The sequence below is a fragment of the Scardinius erythrophthalmus genome (assembly GCF_964197995.2).
Source record: "Scardinius erythrophthalmus genome assembly, chromosome: 13".
NCBI lineage: Eukaryota > Metazoa > Chordata > Actinopteri > Cypriniformes > Leuciscidae > Scardinius > Scardinius erythrophthalmus.
In genome coordinates, this window is record NC_138233.1 from 7,444,305 (window position 1) to 7,468,789 (window position 24,485).

The 24,485-nt window shown below is 37.4% G+C and overlaps 1 protein-coding gene across 2 annotated transcripts in view; it reads right to left on the bottom strand.

The window, feature by feature from the left end:
• Positions 1 to 1,595: 1,595 nt before the first annotated feature.
• Positions 1,596 to 24,485, bottom strand: part of nrg2b (neuregulin 2b) — a gene marked incomplete at its 5' end in the record, with an annotated part of 75,270 nt that continues 52,380 nt past the window's right edge. For both annotated transcript variants that reach the window (XM_081382716.1, XM_081382715.1), the window contains 8 exons: positions 1,596 to 4,059; positions 5,413 to 5,637; positions 6,627 to 6,760; positions 7,044 to 7,167; positions 8,153 to 8,255; positions 12,153 to 12,176; positions 16,693 to 16,751; positions 22,248 to 22,368. In XM_081382716.1, the coding sequence (XP_081238842.1) occupies positions 3,429 to 4,059; positions 5,413 to 5,637; positions 6,627 to 6,760; positions 7,044 to 7,167; positions 8,153 to 8,255; positions 12,153 to 12,176; positions 16,693 to 16,751; positions 22,248 to 22,368 (1,421 nt within the window). In that variant the 3' untranslated portion in view covers positions 1,596 to 3,428. The remainder of the gene's footprint in view (positions 4,060 to 5,412; positions 5,638 to 6,626; positions 6,761 to 7,043; positions 7,168 to 8,152; positions 8,256 to 12,152; positions 12,177 to 16,692; positions 16,752 to 22,247; positions 22,369 to 24,485) is intronic.

Consider the following 24,485-nt stretch of genomic DNA (forward strand, 5'->3'; position numbering starts at 1 on the left):
ATAAAATTATTGTGAGCTCACCAGACCTTCTGGAATCATTCATGAGTAAAGCGCTCTCTTCTTCTCGGAAACTCGCCCATAGTTGTCTTCAGGCAACTGAAGTGTTGACGAATGTGTTACATACCAAACATATTTTGATTAATTATCACCACAAAAAAGAACTATTCATTGACAGTCTTGGTTAAACAAGTTGAACTGGTTGAGTGGAGGCCAGTCAGGGTTTCTGTGGGTCTTCAAAAGCCTCGTCTTCAAAAGCCTTATTCACCCTTACACAAATTAAGGCCTCTCAGAAAGTCTTAAATTGAAAAAGTTGTAGCATTAAATGTTGCATGCATTCCAAAAATGAATATCTTCCTCCGTATATTTGTCCTGTTTTTCAACACAAATATCGAAACCTCTTTGAATAACGATACATTTACTTGAGATGCAAATGTAATGAAAAACGAAACAAAATTATGTTTAGTTTATGCTTAAAAGAAGAACAAATATCTGTCAATGGGTTATGAAAACTTCCATTTGAATTAAGTTGATTTTTCTGAGCACATTGGCAATTATTTGTTCTTGTTTTGAGCATAAACTCACTTCATTTTGATTAATTTCACAGAAAAAAAAAACTTCATATTTTATGTTATTTTGTATCTCCAGTAAAATGCATATTGATTTAAGAATCTTGCACTGGAAAACAAGACAAAAATACAGAGGAAGAACATTTGAATAAATAAGTAATGGACATTTTTTAAATTTAATTTAAAGTCATAAACCTTCACAAAACCTGCAGAAATTCTAACAGAACTTTGAGTTTATCTCCTGTTTTTTTTTTTTTTTTTTTTTTTTTTTTTAACATCTTATCAGTATTGTTACCAATGTAAGTTAGTAAGCACTGAAAACACTGACATTTTATTTAAATAAAATATTATCTAACTGCTATATTATGTAAACTAGTTCACGGTTTGTTTGAAACATTATATATATATATATATATATATATATATATATATATATATATATATATATATATATATATATAAACATTTTATTTGAATAAGATTCCCAAAGCTACTGCTTTTGTGTCTTAAATCCAATGAAGAAATATTGTTCACCTGAAAGTGTTAAAAGGGTTGCAAATACAGTGTCAGCATTTTGTTTTCCTAGCATTTGTTTTCCTCCCAAAATATCAGCAATAACTTTATGCAAGTATCCTCCGTGCATGTGTTCAGTGCATTCTTCTGATTTCAAAAGTTTTGCTCTTTTTGTGCTGAGGATCAAATGACTCCTAATGATATGATCCAGGCCTGATATTAAAAAAAGTTAAACATCAATATAGGTTTTTCAATGGCCAATTGTTCAAATTGTATCTTCAGTCCCCTCTAAAATTGAACATTTGGTTGCATCCCTGGTGCAACTCCTTAAAAAGTTCTGTCAATGAAGAATGCTGTTCCCCTGAAAATATGTAATTATAAAGACACATATCATTCAGCAACAAAAAAAAAGAGAGAAAAGAACCAGACATACATCCTGATGACTTAAATTTTTAAAATGGTAGGAATTAAGATTTATTTATTTTCCATATGAACAAGTGGTTTGATTTTATTTTTAATTTTTTTTTTACAAGTACTATTTTTTTGAGAAAACTTGCAAAAATTTCTAGCATATTCCAAGTCAAGAATGAACATGAAAAAAGGAGATTTATTGCTGAATGTCAAATGAAAACTACACTTTCACCGTGTGAATACGACTCAGTTGCTGCGGTTACCATGCACCCATCTATCTGAACCACTAGAACATGCAGAGGGAGGGACGCCTTCACAGGCAGAGAGGAAGAACAGAAGAAACAGAGAGTAAGACAGGAAGAAAATCAATCCGTGAAGACGAGTGGTGCTTTAAACGACTGTGTGCACAGAATGAATCTTGAGAATGTTTGTTTGTTTGTGTGTGTGTGTGTGTGTTTGTGTGTGCATTTGCATGTGTGTCAAAGTGTAAGTGTGTGGGTGGCGGGTTTGTCTTCGCAAATGTAGTTGTAGGTTGCTGGGCTCTGGAAGGAGGGGTTTACGCTTGATAAACCACCTAGAGTAGCACGTCTAGTAGCCGTACACGCATAGCTTCGACTTGCATACAGCACGGACTTGGAACGACCCCACCGAAAAACAAAACAAAGAAAAGCCGGCAAAACATGGAGCGTTCGCAGACAGACACACCTGGTCGTATCGTTCCTCATAGTCTTCCCATCATGACGCAGACACGATGGGCAGGAATGGATCTGTTTCATGAGTAATGCAGATTTCGATGAAAAGTCCTGAGACACAGTGCGGCTTAAAGCTGCTGGCATAGGAATGGGAACGTGTGGGAGAGAGATGTAGGTCCGTGTAGGCTAGAATCAGGCTGGATTGGTTCCTCCGCAGGCCAATGACTACACAAGGAAGGAAGGTTACAGTGCAATGAGCTCGTGTCACCACTAGGGGGTCCGGTTTAACCCATTAGCGCTAGCCTGGTAACGTAATAGAGCTCCCTTTCGACAAAGCCAACATCCTAAAAAGAGTACAAGCATACGTATATACACACTCACAACAACACGCACACGTTCACGCGCTCGAAACGTTAACCTGAAGACGAACACAACGCGAACGCACAAACGGAACGTGTTCTTGCACGAAACTGCGCAGACAAAGACACGTACGTATACACTGAGGTTCAACGATACTCTCACGCACACGGACAGAAGTGTAAACACATTCATTGGACGTACAGACCACCGTTTTGAAAACCCTGAACACCAGGGCCGATACTGCGACCCAGCGTCATGCCCTGTGAACTCCTGCGTACCTCTGTTTCCATGGAAACAATATGCGACGACCAGTTGAGAGAAAAGAAAACGGAAAACGCAGAAACCAAAGTCGAACGCAGACGGCGCTCGCGATGTCGCGATGTTATGTGCGCGTGTGAACCCTACTCATGTAAACAAACACCTTACACAGAAGTGATTTGATATTGCATGGTGTCTGAATTAATATCACAGTTCAAATGGGGAGATCCTGAACGAACGAAACGAACGAACAAAGAAAGAACATGTCTATAAAACCCAAGAGTCTGTTTTTAAGAAAGGCTACAAAAATTCAACTGAACCTCCCTCGTCGGCAAACAGCAAAAGGCACCACAATATTATTCTATTTCTAACTCGTGTGAAAAAATTTGCACGTAATTCTTCTTCGTAATGCTGTAAATCAAAAAAAGGAATTACATATAAATAGTTTTCCCCCTATAAAAAAAGTCTTTGCTGCTAGCTAGTAGACAATTTTTGCTGAAATGAAAATAAATATTTCATTTGTTTAGAATATCTGTCTGTTATATAAAATAAAAAATATTTCTCATAGGTGCAGGTCTATAGCATATCATTTGTTTTTCACGCCCGTCCTTGCTCTCGTCGTTCTTTTTTAAAGGGGTGCATTGTCCGGTCTGGACCGCGACTGCGACAGTTTGTTGGCCTGCACGGTGCCACGGGAGCCGGAGCGTCCCGTGTTGCTGAAAGTCCGCGTGTCGTTGGGTCGGTAGATGGTGGCCGGTTCAGTGGCGTTCATGTTCTGCATACTGAGAAACGGCGTGCTCTCACCGTGTCCGAGGTCGCCGACCTCATCGTCCTCCCACTCGCTGTCCGAGAGGCAGCTTTGAGAGCTGTAGTTCCTGGGGTCCGGAGCCCGCTGAGACACGTGCCCGTTGAGCCGCGACCTCCTGCGCCAGTGCCGCCCGCTGCCCTTCTTCTGCTGCTCTCGGGAGGACATGTACTCCTGCGTGGTCTCGTAATCCTCGTCGTCCACGAAGCGGTACGGGCTGGACGGGAGGGAGCCGGTGCTGTCCGCCGCGTAATACGGCCGCCGGGACCGCCGGTAGCGGTGCAGGAGGGGCTGGTCGTCGTCCATGGCGACGGCGGCGGCGGCGGCGGGCGGCAGGGACAGGGCGTGGCTGGCGTTGGGTGTGGTGATCTGAAAGGTAGGCACCTGCGGGGGCAGTGAGGAGTGAAAGTCCACCGGAGAAAGACGCGCCGGCGTGGTCAGGGCGGACACGTACCTGCGAAGATGCAGAAAAACACGGTGGGAAAATACACACTACTGTTCAAAGATCTCTTATGCTCCCCAAGGCTGCATTTATTCGATCAAAAATGTTGTGAAACATTATTACTATTGAAAGTAACTGTTTTCAATTTAATTTGTTTAAAAATGTCATTTATTCCTGCGATGCAAAGCTGAATTTTCAGCATCATTACTCTTCAGTGTCCCATGATCCTTCAGAAATCATTCTAAAAAGCTGATTTGCTGCTCAAGAAACATTTATTACCAGTGTTGAAAACAATTTTTGTTGAAACCATAATACATTGAATTCAGGATTCTTTGATACTTAAAAGAACAGCATTTATTTGAAACCTTTTGTAACATAAATGCATTTACTGTCACTTTTGATCAATTTAATGCATTCTTGCTGAATAAAAGTTTTAAAGGGACAGTCCACACAAACATTCTGTCATCATTCATTCACTCACCCTCAAGTTGTTCTAAACCTGCACAGACTTCTTTCTTCTGGAAGATATTTTGAAGAATTTTGGGAACCAGACAGTTGATGGACCCTATTGACTTTCCATAGAATAAAAAATATATATACTATGGAAGTCAATGGGGACCATAAACTGTTTGGTTACCAACATTCTTCAAAATATCTTTTTTTGTGTTCAGCAGAAGAAAGAAATGAATACAGTTTTTTGGAACAACTTGACGGTGAGTAAATGATGACAGAATTTAAATTCTTTGGTGAACTGTCCCTTTAACACATCTTACTGACCTCGAACTTCTGAATAGACCAATGGTGTACATCTACCGCATGGTATAATTCATATAAAGATGAATCATCAATTAGAATGATAGCATCAAATCTGAACAGATAACTTACACTAAACATAACCCGAAACAAAACTAGAAAATATTTAATACTGTCATGCAAATAAAGCATTATTTTATAATGCAAAAGCATTTAACTAAACATTTTTCAACAAAAATGCAATCATTTACTGAATCAGCCTATTTACATGAACCATCCAACCAAAACAATTCATCAAAAAAATGAATCTAACTTTTCAGAGATACTTTAGAGATAATGGGCTTTAAAAAGCTTTGCTACACTACACTGCTACATGTGCAACGGATGAGGAACATGTCACAGCCAGTGAAAGTTATCTGAGATCTGCTTATCTTGTGCCATGGTTCAACACCAAATATCAAATTGCTGATAAAATGCTTGCAAACTTCCTTGTGTGATTTAACCGACAGCACACTCAGCATTCTTTTATTTGACTGCAAATATGCACAGTGCCTTTATGCGTGATGGTGAACAGCTCTTATCTGCCGTTACAGTACTTCCTCCTTCTCTCACCTGTCACTGTGAGGCGAGTCCCGCAGAGAGTCGTAAGAGTCTCCGTACTGTAGGGGGCACTGTGTGGCATCAGGATAACCACAGTATGCTGCACGCCGGGCACGAGCCTCCATACACGCCGGGCTGCTGCATTTACTGGTGCCAACAGAGGAGGAGAGCGCCCCCGACTGGCAGTCAGAGTGGATGCTGTCCGTCCGCTCCATACTCCATGTGCGCTCCTCGTGCCTGACACGCAGCAAAAAGAGAAGTTCAAAAGATGTGAGAGAAGTATATGATATATTATAGTAAAGTATATTTCGTGAGCAGCAGAACCGGCATATTAGAATGATTTCTGAAGGATCATGTGACACTGAAGACTTGAGTAATGATGCTGAAAATTCAGCTAAATAAATTTCATTTTAAAACATATTACAATAGAAAACAGTTCTTTAAAATTGCAATAATATTTCACAAAATTACAGTTTTTACTGTGTTTTTGATCAAATAAATTCAGCCTTGGTGAGCATAAGAGACTTAACTTTTGACCACCAGTTTGCGTGTGTATATATTCATTTATATACTTTAAAGGTGGTATCAGTGATTTCAGGGCCAAAAATATTTTTAGCACATTCATCTAATCTTTCCTAACGATCCGCTAGCTGCCCGCCCCATAAGCATGCCGTCAAAAACCGCGTCTCTGTAGGCAGCCTAGGCTCTGAGATCTGCACACAAAAACAAATGGTTTAGCCAAACAATCAAAACCAAAACAAATAGTGTTCCAACCAATCACCGACAGGGGGAGGGTGTTGTGAGGTTTTGAGCCAGCTTTTTCTTCAGCTCTGACTTCGCGTGCAGCCGTGCACAAGCACAAAACCTCACAATACCCTCCCCCTGTCGGTGATTGGTTGGCTAAACCATTTGTTTTTGTGTGCAGATCTCAGAGCCTAGGCTGCCTACAGAGACGCGTTTTTTTGACGGCATCCTTATGGGGCGGGCAGCTAGCGGATCGTTAGGAAAGATTAGATGAATGTGATAAAAATATTTTTGGGCCTGAAATCACTGATACCACCTTTAATGATTACATTTGATATATATGGAAATATAAATGGATGTACATTGTACACTGTTTTTTTAGTTGGGCTGGTAAATGAACAAATAAATAGACAGAAGGTCTGAGACAATATATGTCAAGCATCAATATATGGATATATTGACAAAGGAATGAAAGTAAGTACCGGTGACTGGAAGCGTGAGAAGCTGTGGAGGTGTGGTGGGATCGTGACGACATTCGGCTACCCGAGAAATTGCCTGATGTCTCTGTTCCGTGTCGTACTACTCGTTCAGTTGCTGGGACATTCTTAGATATATACTGCAATGAAAAGAGTTGCTTTCACAATTGAGTCCTAACCAAATTTGAAGAACGCTTGCGTCATCAATGTGAGCACCACAGGAATTAGGAATAAAAAAATACATAATGAAACAATTACAAATTTACGGTCCACTCCAAAAGCCTACAGGTTAAAAGCAACATTATACAAAAGCAATCTGCACGAGAACAATTAGTGTGCATTATCATGCCTTCAATTACTAAATCCTCAGAATGTGTGAAGGAATACATCAGCATACAGGAAATGAGATGCAGACGGACTTACATCCACCATGGGGATTTCCTCAGGGCCAGGGCCAGGATGGTTGGGGCCGTTGGCCAGCATGCGGTTCGGATGCTCCGCACACATGTTCTGGTGCAGGTGGTTATGCATCTTCTTCCTTTGTTTCCTGAAGAAAGATGAAATCTGTTATCTATACCACTACAGACTCTGATACTCAAAACAGGAAAAGACCACGTATCTACAGTTAAGATGTACAAACCTCCTGATCACTATAGACAAACGTACAAAAGTTATACGGATAGATGCATGATCAGATTTGTTTTACTAATTGGAATAATATTTGGTTTGTATCCAGTAACAAATATAAAATTCTTGAAGAAAGCAATAATTTGTAAAATGTTTAATTCGTTGAATTATCTGATATATTGCTATGTGATCATATAATTTAACTTTATATGGTTTGAATTTTTTTTTTTAATTCCTTAAAAAAATATATTTTTTTATTAAATATATACAATTATTTGTTTTATGCATGTACACTACCATTCAAAAGTTTGGGGTCAATACGATTTTTGAAAGAAACTTGTTATGCTAACTAAGGCTAAATTTATTTGACCAAAAATTCATTTGAATATAGTGAAATATTACTATAATTACTACAATTCACTAAATAACAATTTTCTATTTTAACATGTAATTTATTCCTGTGACCGAAGCTGAATTTTCAGCATCATTACTCCAGTTTTCAGAGTCACATGATCCTTCAGAAATCATTCTAATACACTGAGTTGCTGTTTAAGAAACATTTCTTAATATCATCATCAATGATGAAAACAGTTTTGGAAACATGACACATTTTTTCAGGATTCTTTGATGAATAGAACGTTCAAAAGAAAGGCATTTACTTACAATAGAAAACGTTTGCAACATTACAAATGTATTTAATGTCACTTTTGACCAATTGAATGCATCCTTGGTGAATAAAAGTATTAATTTCTTTCAAAAAACAAACAAAAACTATACTATACCCCAATCTACACGATGACTCCTAATGTGATTTTTGCTTCTTTCACCCAAGGGTGTGCTTTTTAATTTAAAGTGTGAATGTGCACAGCTCTTTTCTGGCGATCAGTAAAGTTCCCGGGGCTTACTTGGTTTTGCAGTATGCCACCACACACACGATGCCAACCACCAGCAGTGCCACGCAGATGCCTGTTATCGTCAGCACGCGTTTTTGGTACAGCTCCTCAGCCTCTGAATGAACGAGAGCCATGGACAAGCACACGCATATGCACAGACGTAGACACAGAGACAAACACACATGTACACAATGGCCATTGAACACAAAGACACACATACATACAAAGCACACAACCGCTGCATCAGTGGCAGCCTTTAAACCATGTCAAACTAACCCATTCAGCCTAAAACACTTTCTACATTGCATTTTACAATGGTAAACAGTCATATTTGTCACTTACAAGCAGTCTCATTTACTTAAAGGGATAGTCACCCAAAAATTAAAATTCTGCCATCATTTATTCACCCTCATGTCGTTGCAAACCTGAATTATTTTCTTTCTTCTGTGGAACAAAGAAAGAGATGATTAAAAAAGCTATAATGCTGCCTTTATGTGCTATCGGAATTATCATAAATATGAGTTTCCTTAAAAATTGGACACGAACGCCCTCTCGAGTCACATTTACCACACGGAAGCTCTGGGATAATTTTGATACCTGAGTGTCCAAGTTGGGCAGGCCATAAACTTTAAACATGGCGGAGGGGAGAATAGCTGTGACTGCTATTCTTTTTTTTTTTCTTTTTTTTTTCACAACAGCTCATTAAAGAACATGTTGCATATTTGAATAATCATTTGAAAATATGAGATAATAGCCTTACAGAACTGTCAGCAAGCTGACTATCTAGATAGTGCAGTGAATGTTTATATTGTTGTCAATGAATAGCTAAAAATCAGTTTGGCTTTAATAAGAATTTCTCAAATAAATAGGCAAGAATAAACCTGGTGTCCTCCACGATTCCTGTTCTCTCCGACAACAAAACACTTGCATGTGACAAGCTCGCAATCACAACTTCAGAAGTGGGAAATTTCTGATAGCACATGAAGGCAGCATAAGTTCCATATAGTAAAAGTGAATGGGGACTTGGTCTGTCGAGCAAGATTTCCAGTGAATGACAATATACTTGGAAAACAGTGCACAAAACATGAGCTACTTTTATGATGCTTTCACGGTGCTTTTTGGTCATTTTTTGGAGCTTGTCAGCCAATCACTTCCATCGTGTGGAACAAAGCAGCTCGGACATTCTGCTGAACATCTCCGTTTGTGTTTCATGGAAGAAAGAAAGTCACACAGAGTGACGAGGGTCTGTAAATAATGTCTTTTTTTTGGGTGAACAATCCTTTTAAATCTAAAACCTGTATGTTTTAGGGGTACTGAGGTGCATAAGATGTCATTGTAAAAACATTTCCGATGGCTGATATCAGGTGCACGGCAGCATGGGAAGTCACAGCTGTGGTGCTTTCTCTGTCTGCCAGGGTTTCACATAAAGCACATTATGCTGAAACAGTGGGAGAACTTTTGGCTACCTTCAGGACTGAAACCATCCTGTGCAACACTGGAAACTCCAGTTTTTGGCTAGAAGTGTTTATAAAATGAAATCTCTGCCCCTCTGAAAGCGCACGACATGCATTATTCTATATATAATCCTATGACGTCTGAGCTTTTAAGTCTCGCATAAAGCATGCCTGTTAAATACAGTTAAAACACACAAACTGCTTTTCTCTAAGAGCTCTTCAGAGAGGGTTGTTCATAAAACCGGTTAAATACAAACAGGAAATCAAGACTGACCCATTTACTTTTCTTAATGCAGATTCCTGATCGTATTGTGAATGATTCATCAGTGCACATTATTTTTAAAAAACAATAATATTATTATAACAGAGATTTCATTATAATTTACTCTGCCTCTTTATAATACACATTTAATTTATTGTTTTACTCCGACATACCACATTACAAATAAATAATATCACATCTCAACCAAAAGTCAACCATTTCATGTTGACTTTAAAACTGATTGGAGAGTGAAAAACTATTTTTTTTGCCAACTTTAAGAGCAAACCAAAGAATTGTTTGGATAAAATGAACAGGTTTTATGAAGACCGTCTATATACGATGCCTTGAGCACATATTTGTGGGTCTGATTTTTAAAAAAAAAAACAAGAATATTCGAAACATCCTCTGGGGTGCTGAACGTGGGCAGCAACAGAGGAAGCATACAGAACATGAAGGGAGGGAACGAAAAAACGGACGGGAGGAAGGAGAGAAGAGAATTGAGGGCCAAACAGTAGAGGGATGAGTGTGTAATAAAAGAGAAACGCAGGGGGGAGGTGGGGGGGCGGTTGAGTCAGACACTGATATCGCATTGCATGCTTGTTACAGGAAACAGAGATCAGAGTACACGAAGAGAGAGAGAGAGAGAGAGAGAGAGAGAGAGAGAGAGAGAGAGAGAGAGAGAGAGAGAGAGAGAGAGAGAGAGAGAGAGAGAGAGAGAGAGAGAGAGAGAGAGAGAGAAACGGAGAGCGAGATGTACCCAGACCAACGGCTAATGTACTCTATAGTGGTGCAGACAAGGAGACAGAGAAGAGATGGGCAACACTCATTTTACCCCTCACTCGCTCCCTGATTCGTATGTTGTATGCAAATGAAAATGGAAAATCTACTCTTTTTTTTTTAAATTAGGTTCTTAATCAGTATATTTGAGTTGTTTTCCAGGGAAAAAAAAAGCTTAATGAATTAACTTGAGAAGCAAAATTTATTAAGATACACACTACCAGTCAAATGCTGTAAAATACAATCAAAAACAGCAATACTGTAAAATATTATTACAATTTTAAAATGCATAATTCCTGTGATGCAAAACCGATTTTCAGCATCATTACTCCCGTCTTCAGTGTCACATTTTCCTTAAAAAAATCGCTAATTAAAAAAATGTTTTTTTTTATCAATGTTGAAAACCATTTTTGCTGCGTAAATTTTAGTGGAAACCGTGATAGACTATCTTTAAAATGTTTGGGGTCAGTCATTTTTTTAAATGCATTATATTGAACTTGACAGTAAAGATATGTATATGGTTTCATGCAATTTATAAGCATACAGATCATGTATCAAAAAATTTCCTGTGTCAAAAAAATTCCATTTCAAATAGATGCTGAACTTTCTATTTATCAAAGAATCTAGAAAAAAAAATGTATAATGGTTTCCACAAAAATATTAATCAGCAATGTTTAAAAATAAAGCACCAAATCTGCATATTAGAATCATTTCTGAAGGAAAATCGGCTTTGCCATAGTAATAAATTACATTTTAAAACATTAAAATAGAATTTTTATATTATATTTTAAATTGTAATAATATTTCACAACATTACTTTTTTTTACTGCATTTTCGATCAAATAAATGCAGCCTTGGTGAGCATCAGATACTTCTTTCAAAAGCATTTTTTTTTTATTATTATTTTAAGTAGATTTTTCTTACCCCAGTGAAAAAAACCCCCAAAAAAACTAATTTTAATTTACGTTTGAATAAGAAAATAAAATCTTATATTTATGTTTGGATATTTTTTACTGGGAAACAAGTCAAAAACACTGGTTTTGAAATGAGTGGAGAGTTACAAATTATTAGACATCTTATTTCTCCAACAAGTTTATAATGGGTTTAGATTTGAGAATTTATTCCAGCAATAAGCCACGGAAGGCTGTGGTGAAATCACTGTAATGCCTGGCCTTGAGTGGCTTATGGTGCTTTAATAAAAGACACGACTGATTAACGAATTGCTGCATTTCTTATAAAAATAATAATAATAATCAAGGTTGCCAAGGCATATCACAACTTGGCATGTTAACAATGTGTTTTATACTATAATCTACCTGCCTGAGATGTTGCGTTCTTACATTCCTAAAATGAGTGTTGTTTTGTCAGAACTGAAAAAGTAAATCAGAAGCTGGGAATGCATTTACTTGTTCAAATATAGGACAGAGAAAATAGAACGAGACGAGTTCTTATGTGAATAGGCTTAAACTATGTCATCAAATTATGTATCTAAAGAATCAAACAAATAATAACTTCATACCCATGATTTCAATTCCAAGATGCTCTGCCAATGCAGAAAGTTGACAATGTAAAAAAAGAAAAAACAAGAAAACAGGTTTCAGGTAAAAATGTCCACTTGTTCAGATAGAGGCGGTTCACTAGAATGCGATCAGTGGTGTTGTTTGGTTGGTTTGTTTTTGAGACACTGAGGTGAGTGATTTTACGTTCCAGTAACAGACAGACAATGCAGACACACACTGGCCAACTCCATATTCCCCATAAAATGGAAACAAAATGGACAAAAACACCAGTAAACAAACAACAATACGCTTTTCTTGTTCATCACATGTAAGCAAGCGTACAAATGCATGCGGACACATAGACAGCCACACTTACTGCCATATTTACTAGACCTCATTTCTGGTTTAAGGTTAAGAACACAAAAACAAAGAAACAAACAAAACCATTAAACAGAAAAGCACAATGTACAACACAAAGAGACTCACAAGAAGTACAGATGAATGCAGACACAACTAATGTCGTTTCTAATGGTTTATATGCGAAATGACAAACAGATGGCTTTAGTTTAGTCACAATATTACATTTTCATGTATGTTTTTCAACTTCCACTGCAGATGTGCAGATGTATAAACACACCTACGGCATGCATGAGACTGGCGATACTGAGATGCCGCTGTTTGGAAAGCAGCGGTTCTAGAGGTCAAAGGTTAGAGGTCATGCATCATGCCTCAGGCTCAGAAGCATCAATATTACTTAACAACCAACTTTATATATTTGTATGTTCCAGGTTCAAAGCAAGTTAAGATTTACCAACAGCATCTGTGGAAATAATCTCTTGAGAATGAAAGTTTCAAAAGGGGTTTTTGCAGTGATGCCATAGAAGAGCCAACAGAAGAGCTTTCAGTCGACAGTTCTTAAAGGAACCATTTTTAAATTCTAAAGAACGTTTTTCCATTATAAAGAACTTTTGTGGAACGCAAAGGTTCCGTGGATGTTAAAGGTTCTTCATGGAACCATCGATGGCATAGGTGGGCTTAGCCTTCCCCTGGCCACGGACTCGAGGAATGTTCTCTCTCAAAACGCTGCCTGCTGCTTCTCCTGATCGCTTTTAGAGGGAAAAGCTGCCCATAACTGCTGGTCTAGGATCAGTTTTCTCCGTAATGATAGCATATTTGTGAAACAGATTTGCTGAATTCTCCAGTGCATATCTGTTTGCGTCAAAGATTTCTATTTACAATGTGTTTTTGCAGCGTTAAGCAATAAAGCCAATCACAGACACGTGACCCTGGATCACAAAACCAGTCACAAGTCGCACGGGTAGATTTGTGGCAATAGCCAACAATACATTGTGTGGGCCAAAATGATCGATTTTTCTTTTATGCCAAAAATCAGTAGGATATTAAGTACAGATCATGTTCTACAAAGATATTTAGTAAATTTCCTACCGTAAATATATAAAACATTTATTTTTGTGAGTGAATGCAGCACAATCGCCAACATAAATGGACAACTTTAAAGGCGATTTTCTCAAAGTTTCGATTTCAGATTTCTAAATGGTTGTATCTCGGCCAAATATTTTCCTATCATAACAAACCATACGTCAATGGAAAGCTTATTTATTCAGCTTTCATATGATGTATAAATCTCACTTGACCCAAATTGACCCATGTGACTGGTTTTGTGGTCCAGGGTCAAATATCTGTTGATTTCTTGAACGCAATGGCCAATCAGAGGTGTTTAAGTTAGAATCCACTCACCGCTCAAAAGCTGGAGTTTTTGTACAGAGTTCTGAAAGCTCGCAATTCATCTGATTATAACAAAGTGTAGATATTATGTAAATAAGAGCTTCATTGTGCAGTCAGCTTCATTGATTATAACGGAACTTTGTGAGATTGCGATGAAGATGAGTGACAGCTTTTAGTGATTATATAGAGAGCGCCATTTGCACGCTTTCTAGGCGATATAATATAGACTATATTCAGAATTAGAATAAAACATTTGTTTTTCATGCTTGACCAGCGGCCACATTGCACACGCTGCAAAGTTTCGGGAGTGACATCCGCATAGCCTATAGGCTAAAAGTGGGATTCTCTCTTGAAATAACCATAGCAATGGATGAGACTAAAATATGATTCGTCAAAATAGGTGTACATTAAGGCTAGAGCACCCTCACTTATTTCAGAAGCACGACTGATTTTGGAAATCCTGGTCCAAACGTAGGATTCTGCTGTATGGTAAGGCAATGGTTATTTATTATTAATATTGTCTGCCATGCCAAATCACGCATACTTTTTCTGTGAATTAATTAATTAATTAATTAACAGTGGTTTGTGAATGTAGCCACTTTAATAACAAATAATTTATAGAAAGCGTTTATGCTGGGATGTGTAGGTTGTTGCGACATGTAACTTGAAACTATTTCATGGACATCTATGTGTTATTAAAGGGTTGGTTCACCCTCCGCCTATGATCGATGGCAGTAAAGAACCTTTATTTTTATGAGAGTACAGTTTATAGAAAAGGGCAAAAGTAATGTTTGCAGTAATGCACTTACAGACGATTTGATGTGATGACATATTTCTTTCAATAAATTTTTTTTAAATTCAATTCAAAAATGTATGTTACAGATAACACAAATATGATGTCCAATGTAATGTGTTCAGTGGATTTTACGGCTGCTGTGAATCTTTGTCTTGACTGTTCTGCAGACAAAACAATAAAAATAGGCTTAAATATCATACCAACAATTTTACATAAAATGCAATCTATTGAATGGACTGTACATTAGCTGTTTCAATGCAAAGATGAGAATTTAAATTGTGCGCAAATTGGGATATCGCATAAAACATTGCAAATAATGCAGTGTTTCCATCCCATGTGTTCAAGAGAACAAAATCGTCACTTCCTGCGCAAAATATCTGTCATAAAAATGGAAGTTGCTGCAATCGAGGAAGCCACAATAAACACTGTCATGTTCTCTTGCATTCGGATGTCTGGTGTTTGGGAACGCAATCATGTGAGACACTTCTGAGGAGATTACACCAAATCATTCTGATGACAGACTTTGGCACAGACATCTCAGAATGACCAAACCAACATTTGAGATGCTGTGCAATGCGATTGGTATGCAAGTTAGTCCAGTTATCCAATCACATCCACTGTTGAGCCAAAGTTTTTGGTTGCACATTGAGGGATTTATTCTGTTAATCTGTTTCTATCGTAGTTTATGTGCATGTCTTCTTATCGGATACATTTTTTTTTTCTCATTTGAGAGCATACGTTTTTCTAGAATTTATGTGCACCTTGGCATTTCCATCCAGCATGGGCATAAAAATAGGGAGATGGAAACACAGCTAATGACAGCCTTGTTTCCATCCACATTATATTCAATAAAACATATTGACTAAGGTCAACTAGAGCTGTAAACCCAAGGAACTACTGTTCTAGGTGGCCAACGTAATTCCTGTGGGTGTAAACAGACCCTTTCTGTTATGCTTGTGTGTATCATGGGAAATTTCTAAGGTTTAATGATTTTACATGGTCATGACAGAAAATGATATGAAAAAATGGCTTTTAGCTTTGCACAGACAAGTTTAGTTATCATTTGTTTCACACATTCAAAGCTTGGGGTAAGTACGATTTTTTTAATGTATTTTTAAATTAATTGCATTAAATTGCTTAAAAGTGACGGTATAAATATTTTAAAAATTCCATTTCAAATAAATGTTTAAACATTCTATATATCAAAGAATTCTGGGATATATCCATGGATTCCAGAAAAAAGATTGAAGCAGCACAACTGTTTTCGACACATAATAAGAAAAGCTTCTTGAGCACCAAATCAGCATTTTAGAAAGATTTCTGAAGGATCATGTGATAATGAAGACTAGAGCTGAAAATGTAACTTTTCCATCACAAAACTAAATGACATTTTAAAGTATATTCCAATAGAGATTTCGAGAGAATGTATTTTTGACCAAATAAATGTGCCTTGGTGAACTTAAGAAACTCATACCAACCCCAAACTTGTCTTGCGGCTATACTTTCTTTGTAAATTGTGTATTTTTCAGTTTTTTTACGTTTATTGTGGTGCAGTTTTCCATTTTAAGTGCATTACTGTCAATACAATTTTTGAGTTCAAATCATTTTCTGTGGACACAGACGCTGTCAACAAGCTTTACTTGTATCAAACCAGAACAATTCTTTAAATGATAAGAATGAGTGCCTGCCAAAAATGTCCTGAATTTGTTTGATGGACTAATTACTCTTGAATATAATTCTACTCTATGGGAACCTAATCTATATGTAAACATGCTTTATTGTTTCACTTGCATGATAATAATCCTCTTCTTCCCCAAATCTGCTTTAATAATACATCAATGCATACTAAACCCATTCACATCCATGAATTTCTACTTCTACCAATAAAAACTTAAAATGGGCAAACAGAGGCAGACATGTACATGCACACACACACACACACACACACCATAGCCAACATGCAGCTTCAGAGCAGACAGACAGACAAACAGACAGACAGGAAGAAGAAATGGACATACTGTAGAAACCGGCCATAACGGAGGTTTGACAGCGTTCACCGGTATAGTCATTTGGACACCTGATGAAGGGAAACAAACCCGCAGAGGGAGAAGGAAGGAACGAGAGGGAGGGGTAAGAGGAGAAAGAGACATGAGGAGGAAGAGGAGAGAGAGAGAGAGACGAGAGCAGAGAAACATGCAGTTAGAACAACAGAGAACAACCCCTGTGAGCTGTTCCACCTGATGATGTCATCGCTGTGATGTCACTGGAGGAGTTTGAACCTGAGGAAAAAGGGCTCATGTCATTTCATGCCATTTTTAGGATGGCTCCAAAAATGATATGTGGGTTGGGAAGCCCGGTTCATTTTAGTGAGCTGATTCATTCGGATGGTTCAATTAGATGGCAATTCCTCAAGGGGGCGCTTACCACCCTCAAAAACAGAATCCTCCATCAGGCCACATTCAAATATTAGGCTGTTTTTGTCTTACTGGAGAAATATGCGCTAACAAAAATATGCTTGTATCTATGAATTCTGAAATCTTTATTAAACAAGTTCCTAGTTAGCAAGCAGCTTTGAGCCTAGACGGATGAACAAAGTTCAAACAAGACGGACATTTAAAGGATAATGTACAGTCATATCAGTGAATGCACAGCTTTTTATCACATAAATAATGGCGGGGACATGAAATATTGATTTGAGAAGAAATCGTTTTAAAATCGCACCTGTTTATTATCATATAATCCATTACAGTGTAACAGAAAACAATCATTCTAGCAACAAGACAAACACTTCAACGATATTACCAAAGGCCTATTAAAGGGGACCTATTATGCCAACCAAAGTATTGATATTGTTTTTGGGGTCTACTAGAATAGGTTTTTACAGAGTGGTGAAGGAAAAAAAAATTAGTTCTTCACTAGCGAACGCAAAAGCATTGCATTTTTTTTTTCATCACTGTGTCCCTTTATAGGCTCCACAGGTTTCATGCTTGAATGTTTAAAAAACACTATGATTTCACATATTTGACATTGTCAGTAAAGCCCTGTTTAGTTCCTGTCTCCATGAAGCCCCTCCTAGAGTTCTCAACGGGTCGGGTCGGCCCGACAAACCCGACGGGACTCGCGGGTTCGGGTCGAAAATATAATCAAATGACTCGGGTCGGGTCGGACCTCGGGCTTAATCTTTTCCGCTCAGTACACAAAAAAAAAAAAAAAAAAACCTTTATTAATCATCGCTGCTTTTCACCGTAAAGAAAGTCTGGCTGCTGCGTGTAACGTGCATCATGGAGAGGGGCGGGGACAGACCTGACGCCGCTGCGTGCACGCCTTTAGCCTGGAGAAGAAGATGGAGTTGGTGAGAAGTAAACTTGCCGCAGGTGAATTCACCGTCGCTACTACAGCCTATTTATATATTTAAAGTTTATTGTTTCAGTTGTTTGTATTGTTAAAAGGCGTGAACATTAAAGGTTGATTTGAATTCCCGTCTGCTGGTCATGATAATACGTGTATGAGAGAAAAAAAAAATCCGACGCGGCGTCGGGCCGCGGGCCGGGTTCGGGCAGATAATTCATGTTTATGTGTCGGGTTACATCGGGTCCGGGCTTTAAAAGCCACGGGCCGGGTCGGGTTGTAATTTTCAGGCCCGTTGAGAACTCTAGCCCCTCCTTCTGAAAAGAGCAATGTGCTCTGATTGGTTGGCTAGACCAGTGTGATTGGCCAATCGCTTCAAGCGTGTTTTGGAAATGTCACGCCGCTTACAATAACTATAAGTTTCAACACACTACTAACTAACTCAATCAGGCCTCGTTCCTTTATTTTGCATATGCCTTGGATGGGAACTATTTAAATGAGGGATATTGTGACGTGTCCATTCCCGGATGAAAATTCAAGACTACAATGTTTCAGGGAGTTCAGAAACAGTGCGCACTGATATAGAGAATAACTCGCTTTGGAGTGACTTTGTGCTTTTTAACTTTGTAGACCTTTTTCAAGGTCAAACAGCAACATTACACAGTAAAAAAAAAGCACAATAGGACCCCTTTAATACTGAAGTCCTTTGGTTTAATTTTATAGTATAGTCCATAACTGAGGCGCAAGATGGCACCCGCTGCGTTTGAGAACGCATCTGCGGTGTGATATGTGAGACATGAAAGAAGAGCCAGCCTCAAATACCCAGATTAATGTCATTACACAGTGGGAATATTGGGGAATAACTGACCTCGGAATGCCACGACTGACCAACTAGAATCAAGCATTTCAGACAGCTGTGTAAAAATGACAGGTTAATAGGCACTGAATTCTCAAAAATATGATATAATAATAATAATAATAATATAATATGATATGCACATTCATATTTCTATTTCTCATACTTAATAGGTGTGACTGACTTTAGCTGAGGCTGGATTTAGAGGACACCTTATTTACATACTTTATCACAGATGAAGTGGATCAGATGCAATACTTGTCAAATCCACAGATATTGCACTGTCTACTCAGTGCTTAATAGTAGCATCATTTATGTACAGATATCACTTGAATTGCTTGACTACTTTGTGATCTAATGCAATAAAACTCATGCAATTTTAAGCATGCCGTAAGTGTCCAAATACTCTTTGGGCCGACTGTAGATCAAACATAATCAAACCTAATTTGAGCTTTACATCTTTACTTCCTCATAAAATGCCAATCAGTTCCACTTCTGTGATCGTCTAGAAGACCTCACGTTAATGAGGAGGACGTCCTAAGACAAACAGGAGCAAAATAAAGTCCCTAAAAGCTTCATAATGGTGCCAAAAGCTTCGTCTAGTCACAAGTTTTTATTATTTATACACTGAGGCTATTTTAGAGTTCAGTTCTACTGGGGAATTCACCGTTCAGCCTGTCTGCAGAATTTACTGCAGAGGTCAATGGGACAGACTGCATTTCATCTGCTTTAGGAGTTACAGTAACACACACACACACACACACACATACAGAGAGATGACATCTTAAGGTATTGTCTTGGAAATATGGCTGGGAGGTATGACATACGGTAGGCTATATATACTGTACAACAGTAGAAATGTACCTTTAATACTGCGGTCAACATTTTTTTGCTAAATCTGTTAATAAAACATTAATTGCTTAAGACCTTTTCTCCTGTGGGAAAATCTACTTTTTGGCTCCACTGATTATCCTAAGAAAGGTAAAAAGAGTTGTAATTAACTTTATTAGAATTATGCCCAAATTCAATATTCATAAATGCTAATTTACTAATTAAAAACCCAACTTTATGGTTTTAAAGGTCCTTGCACACGGAGTCCGAAATTCTCGTCCGGAATTTTCGCACGTTAAAAAATAAATACGACCTCACGTCAATCGATTTATGTCAATCGCGCTTACACACTGCCTCCGAAACTTTCATCCGTCATAAATAAATTCGGATCGGTTTTGATTTTCTGCTTTTTTCGCATCTGTAGCAAGCATTTTGATAGGTGTTTTGACAATTCAGAGACTGAATGATGAATACGAAAAAACGCAAGGTTTGTAAGTGTGCAAGGACCTTAAAGCCAGGCTGTGTAATGACAGTCTTTAAATAAAAATACATTTCAATTACATTTATTTTGTACTTCATTTTGTTTTCTATATCATTAATTCCACCCAGATTTTTTTTTCCTTTCAGCTTGTTGCTTTTATTTTTTTAGATATAACTTATGTTATGCTTTTTAATAGTTATATATTTAATATATAAATATATAGAATTAAAATATTGCAGTATATATACTATATATATATGTGTGTGTGTGTGTGTGTGTGTGTGTGTGTGTGTGTGTGTATATATATTCTCTTGCACCAATGGCATTCAAAATAAAAAAAGAGACAGTAATCAATGAGATTAAGTATGATTAATTTGTAAATGATTTACTTCACTGAATCTCCACCAAAAATAACAACTGTGAAACTGTTACCATGATATAACATGTCTTATACAGTGGTAAAAGATTTAGATTTTCATCCCGCCCACTTGTACTCTGAAGTAAAGCTTTAGCGCTGTTGAAGACAAACTTTCAGGCAAATAAGTGAATCACTGTGTCAAGAAAGCCAAGAGCAACACACACTATTTCCAAATCAGTCCGTGCTTCCCTGCGGGCCATTAACCCTTGAAGCAGCTTCAGACACTCTGTTCTGTAAATTAAAGAGATTGACTCGACGAGTCACAGTTAAAGGATGACATCTCCCCCAAGGGTTTGAGCTTTAAACAGCTTTAATGGCTTTGTTTCTCTTCCTGTAAAAAATTGCCGCACACACCGTAAATCTGAGCTGCCCTGTCTGAAACGGCTGATAAGAACGGAGCGTTGTGTCCATGGCATCACCGTAACTCACCGCACTATTGATAACGCGGCAGTATACATCGACAGACCTGACGGACGACACACACGGCAAACCCTTTCCCTTCCTCCAGACCCTCACACACACACACACACACACACACACTGTCATTTCTCTGGCTCGAACTAGGCCAGCAGTATTCAATTAAAGTTATAAGAGTTTCTACATTTCTTTCCCAGCAAAGGTCCAAACAATTATAACTTACAGTTTCAGGATCCTACGCCGCACCATGTAGACATTAATGCAATGTTTTTTAAATTCCTGAATTTGAATTGAGGCAGCAAACAGAATGTAAAACTGGAGTTTTGATTTTGAGTTTAAAGGAAAAATGTTATGAAATTCAAATACATTCATATAACTGCTCTTAGTGTACTTCTTAAAAGAATAGTGCACCTAAAAGTAAAATATGCTATAATTTACTCACCCTCAAGCCATCCAAGCCAGTTATTGTAGTTTATAGTTTTAAACATTCTTACAAAATCCCATCGTTTCAATTCAGAAGGCATTTATTAACCCACTGGAGTCTTACTGGAGATTACTTTTACTTTTAAGACTTTTAAATCATTTTTGGGTGAACTATTCCTTTAACGCATTTGATTTATCAGTACAAATTACCCATAATCATATTACGCACAATACACAGGGTATTTCCAGAAGGTGGTTGTTGAATTCCTCAGTGTTGCTAGTGTTAGGTAAAACTATTAAAAATCTTAATTTCTGTAACTGAAATTATGCTAAAATGAAATATAAATATTAGAATAAAATCTTATAAAAAAAACATATGAAATTTAGAAACAAATTAAAAACTGCTTTAAAACTGAAATATGTTTAAATTGAAGTACTAAAACTGAAATAAAAATAAGTTAACTATATACAAATATAAAAAAAAAACTAATAAAATTGACAAAAGCACACAACAACAATTGTTTTAAATATTAGTAATGAATAGAAAAATAACTGCTCTGATTGCAGGAAAAATCCTTATTGTGGAATTTACGCATACTGTAGTTCTGCATTATGAACTGCTATCAATTTTTGTTGCATTCATTTTTTTATAGTTTTAATCTAGATTAAAATGTTAGTTTGACATCCCTGTTTGGAGTCTGGTGATGTCAAAGCAATGTTTCAATAACCACTCTGTTTGTTTGTAGTCAAAAAGTTGAGGTATTATCAAAGGAATGTGTTATGAATGTGTGTAACTTACTTGCAGGACAGCTGATTTATACCATGTATGAAATAACAGTCTCCACCGTTAACGCAGTATGTCTTCTCAGTTTCATTGCACTTCCTGGCATGACTTGAGCCCGGAGACAATGTGGTGGTTACTATAGAAACATACGGAAACACACACACAGAAAGTCAGAGATGAGCATCATACATTATTTGACATTGTGAAAAATGTGTTCAGAATGAAATATGAACAAACTGCATAGTATACTACTTTTCAATAAATACCATGTGAAACACAAGTATGCAATGACACTTTAACTGTCCTATGCTATATTTCAAACTAGAGTAACTTCAGAGTAACTTAAAGGAACAGTTCACCCGAACTTTACAATTCTGCCATGGATGAACTCTTCGATTAACATCAGAGTATCAGAATCATTCCTGTATTCCTGTGTCTACAACCCTGCTAAATATTTCTTCAACATGGCAACAGAACAGCCACACACACACACACACACACACTGTTCCACAAAACACTGTATCATTCTGTATATGAACTAGAGTGAGACACACACTGCCAAATACACATGGCAGATGGGAGGATGTTCTCGCAGGCATCGCTGGCTCGCAGCCACGCCGAGGTTTTAGATTTTCTGCAGTGTGTCAGAGTCAAGCAGAAACAAACCGCATGCTGAAAACAGCAGCACATCACATCTGGATCTCTGCAGCCAGAGACACGGGGAATCCGTGATTCAATCGCCCGGACAGAGAGCCAGACGGAGATGGTCAAAGGGAAACAGTCAAGAGTGACAGATATATATATATATATATATATATATATATATATATATATATATATATATATATATATATATATATATATATACACAGAGAGAGAGAGAGAGAGAGAGGAGGGGGAGGGGGGGGGCATGCATATGTTTGAAAAGAGTATGCAATCAATATTTTACATATGCAATATAACAAAACATATAGCAAAATTACTCAAAAAAAAAAAAAAAACAATCTAGGCCTTGTGCAAAAACTTTATAAAAATAAATATTTTATATATGCAATAAATATTTTTACCAGTACGCTACAATACATGTCCTCATTATGTTGCATGTCCATTCATCTTCTTTGAAGTATATAGTTGTTTGCTTATTTTAATACAATTTAGTGTAAGAATGTGTCAAATTACAATAAAAACTCAAGGAAATCACAGTTCTTTGAATGGTTTACTAATTAATGCTTGCTCGATACTGCACAGTTTATACTGCATACTGCCTATTAAAAATAGTATGTGAAGCAGAATGAATAATAAATGAATGAATAAACGAATGAGGCATTTATATAGCGCATTACTACTGTTACACCCAAAACGCATTACAGTCATATCATACCCCTCAACCACCACCAGTGTGCAGCATCCACTTTTTTATTATGCAAACATTTCGGTAACACTTTATTTTACAGTGTCCTTGTTACACATGTTACATATGTAAATGTAATAACTAAACATTTTGCATAATTACATGCAACTAAACCTATAGTAAGTACATAGAGCTAATTTATACTTAAGTCCTTAAATGTATAATTACACTGCAACAAAGGCACTTTAAAACAGTGTAACCACAGTGGTATACTACATTGTTGTCACATGACCTCATTATATTGCATGTTTAATTGAAAGGTGTTCTGTTATGAGAGAAAAAACTAACCTTTTTATTAGGATTTGAGTAAAAATGTCCTAACTTCATCAGTATGAGTCATGGAAGAGATGTTCAACATTATTGCTGCAAATGCGCATTGCATTGTGGCAGAGTTTCTCGAACTGACGTCATATGCTTTGTGCACTTTTATAAGCGGACGTTGACAGACTGTCATGACCACAACTCCTTCCCTCACGAGTCACAGATCCCAGACTCGTGTCCGTGGAGAATGGACCAACTCTGATGAAATCCATGGCAACCGACCAAAACAATGTTATTGTTACAGGAAAGTCTTTGTATAATTATGTAAAGAGGAATTATACATTCCCGAACACATTTGCTGATATGCTATGCAAGTATTTACGATCGCTTTTTCCTGATGACAATAAATAATTTCACACCGATAAAAATTCCACGCCCTCTTCCAACAGCTCTGCTTCGCCAGTTTGAGAACCTCGGCATTGTGGGATGCAGTATTGAACATAGTGTGCTCTGATGAATACTGCACATTGTGGCAAATATGGTAGGTCGCTGTGATTCCTAACCAGTTATACGTGAACTTC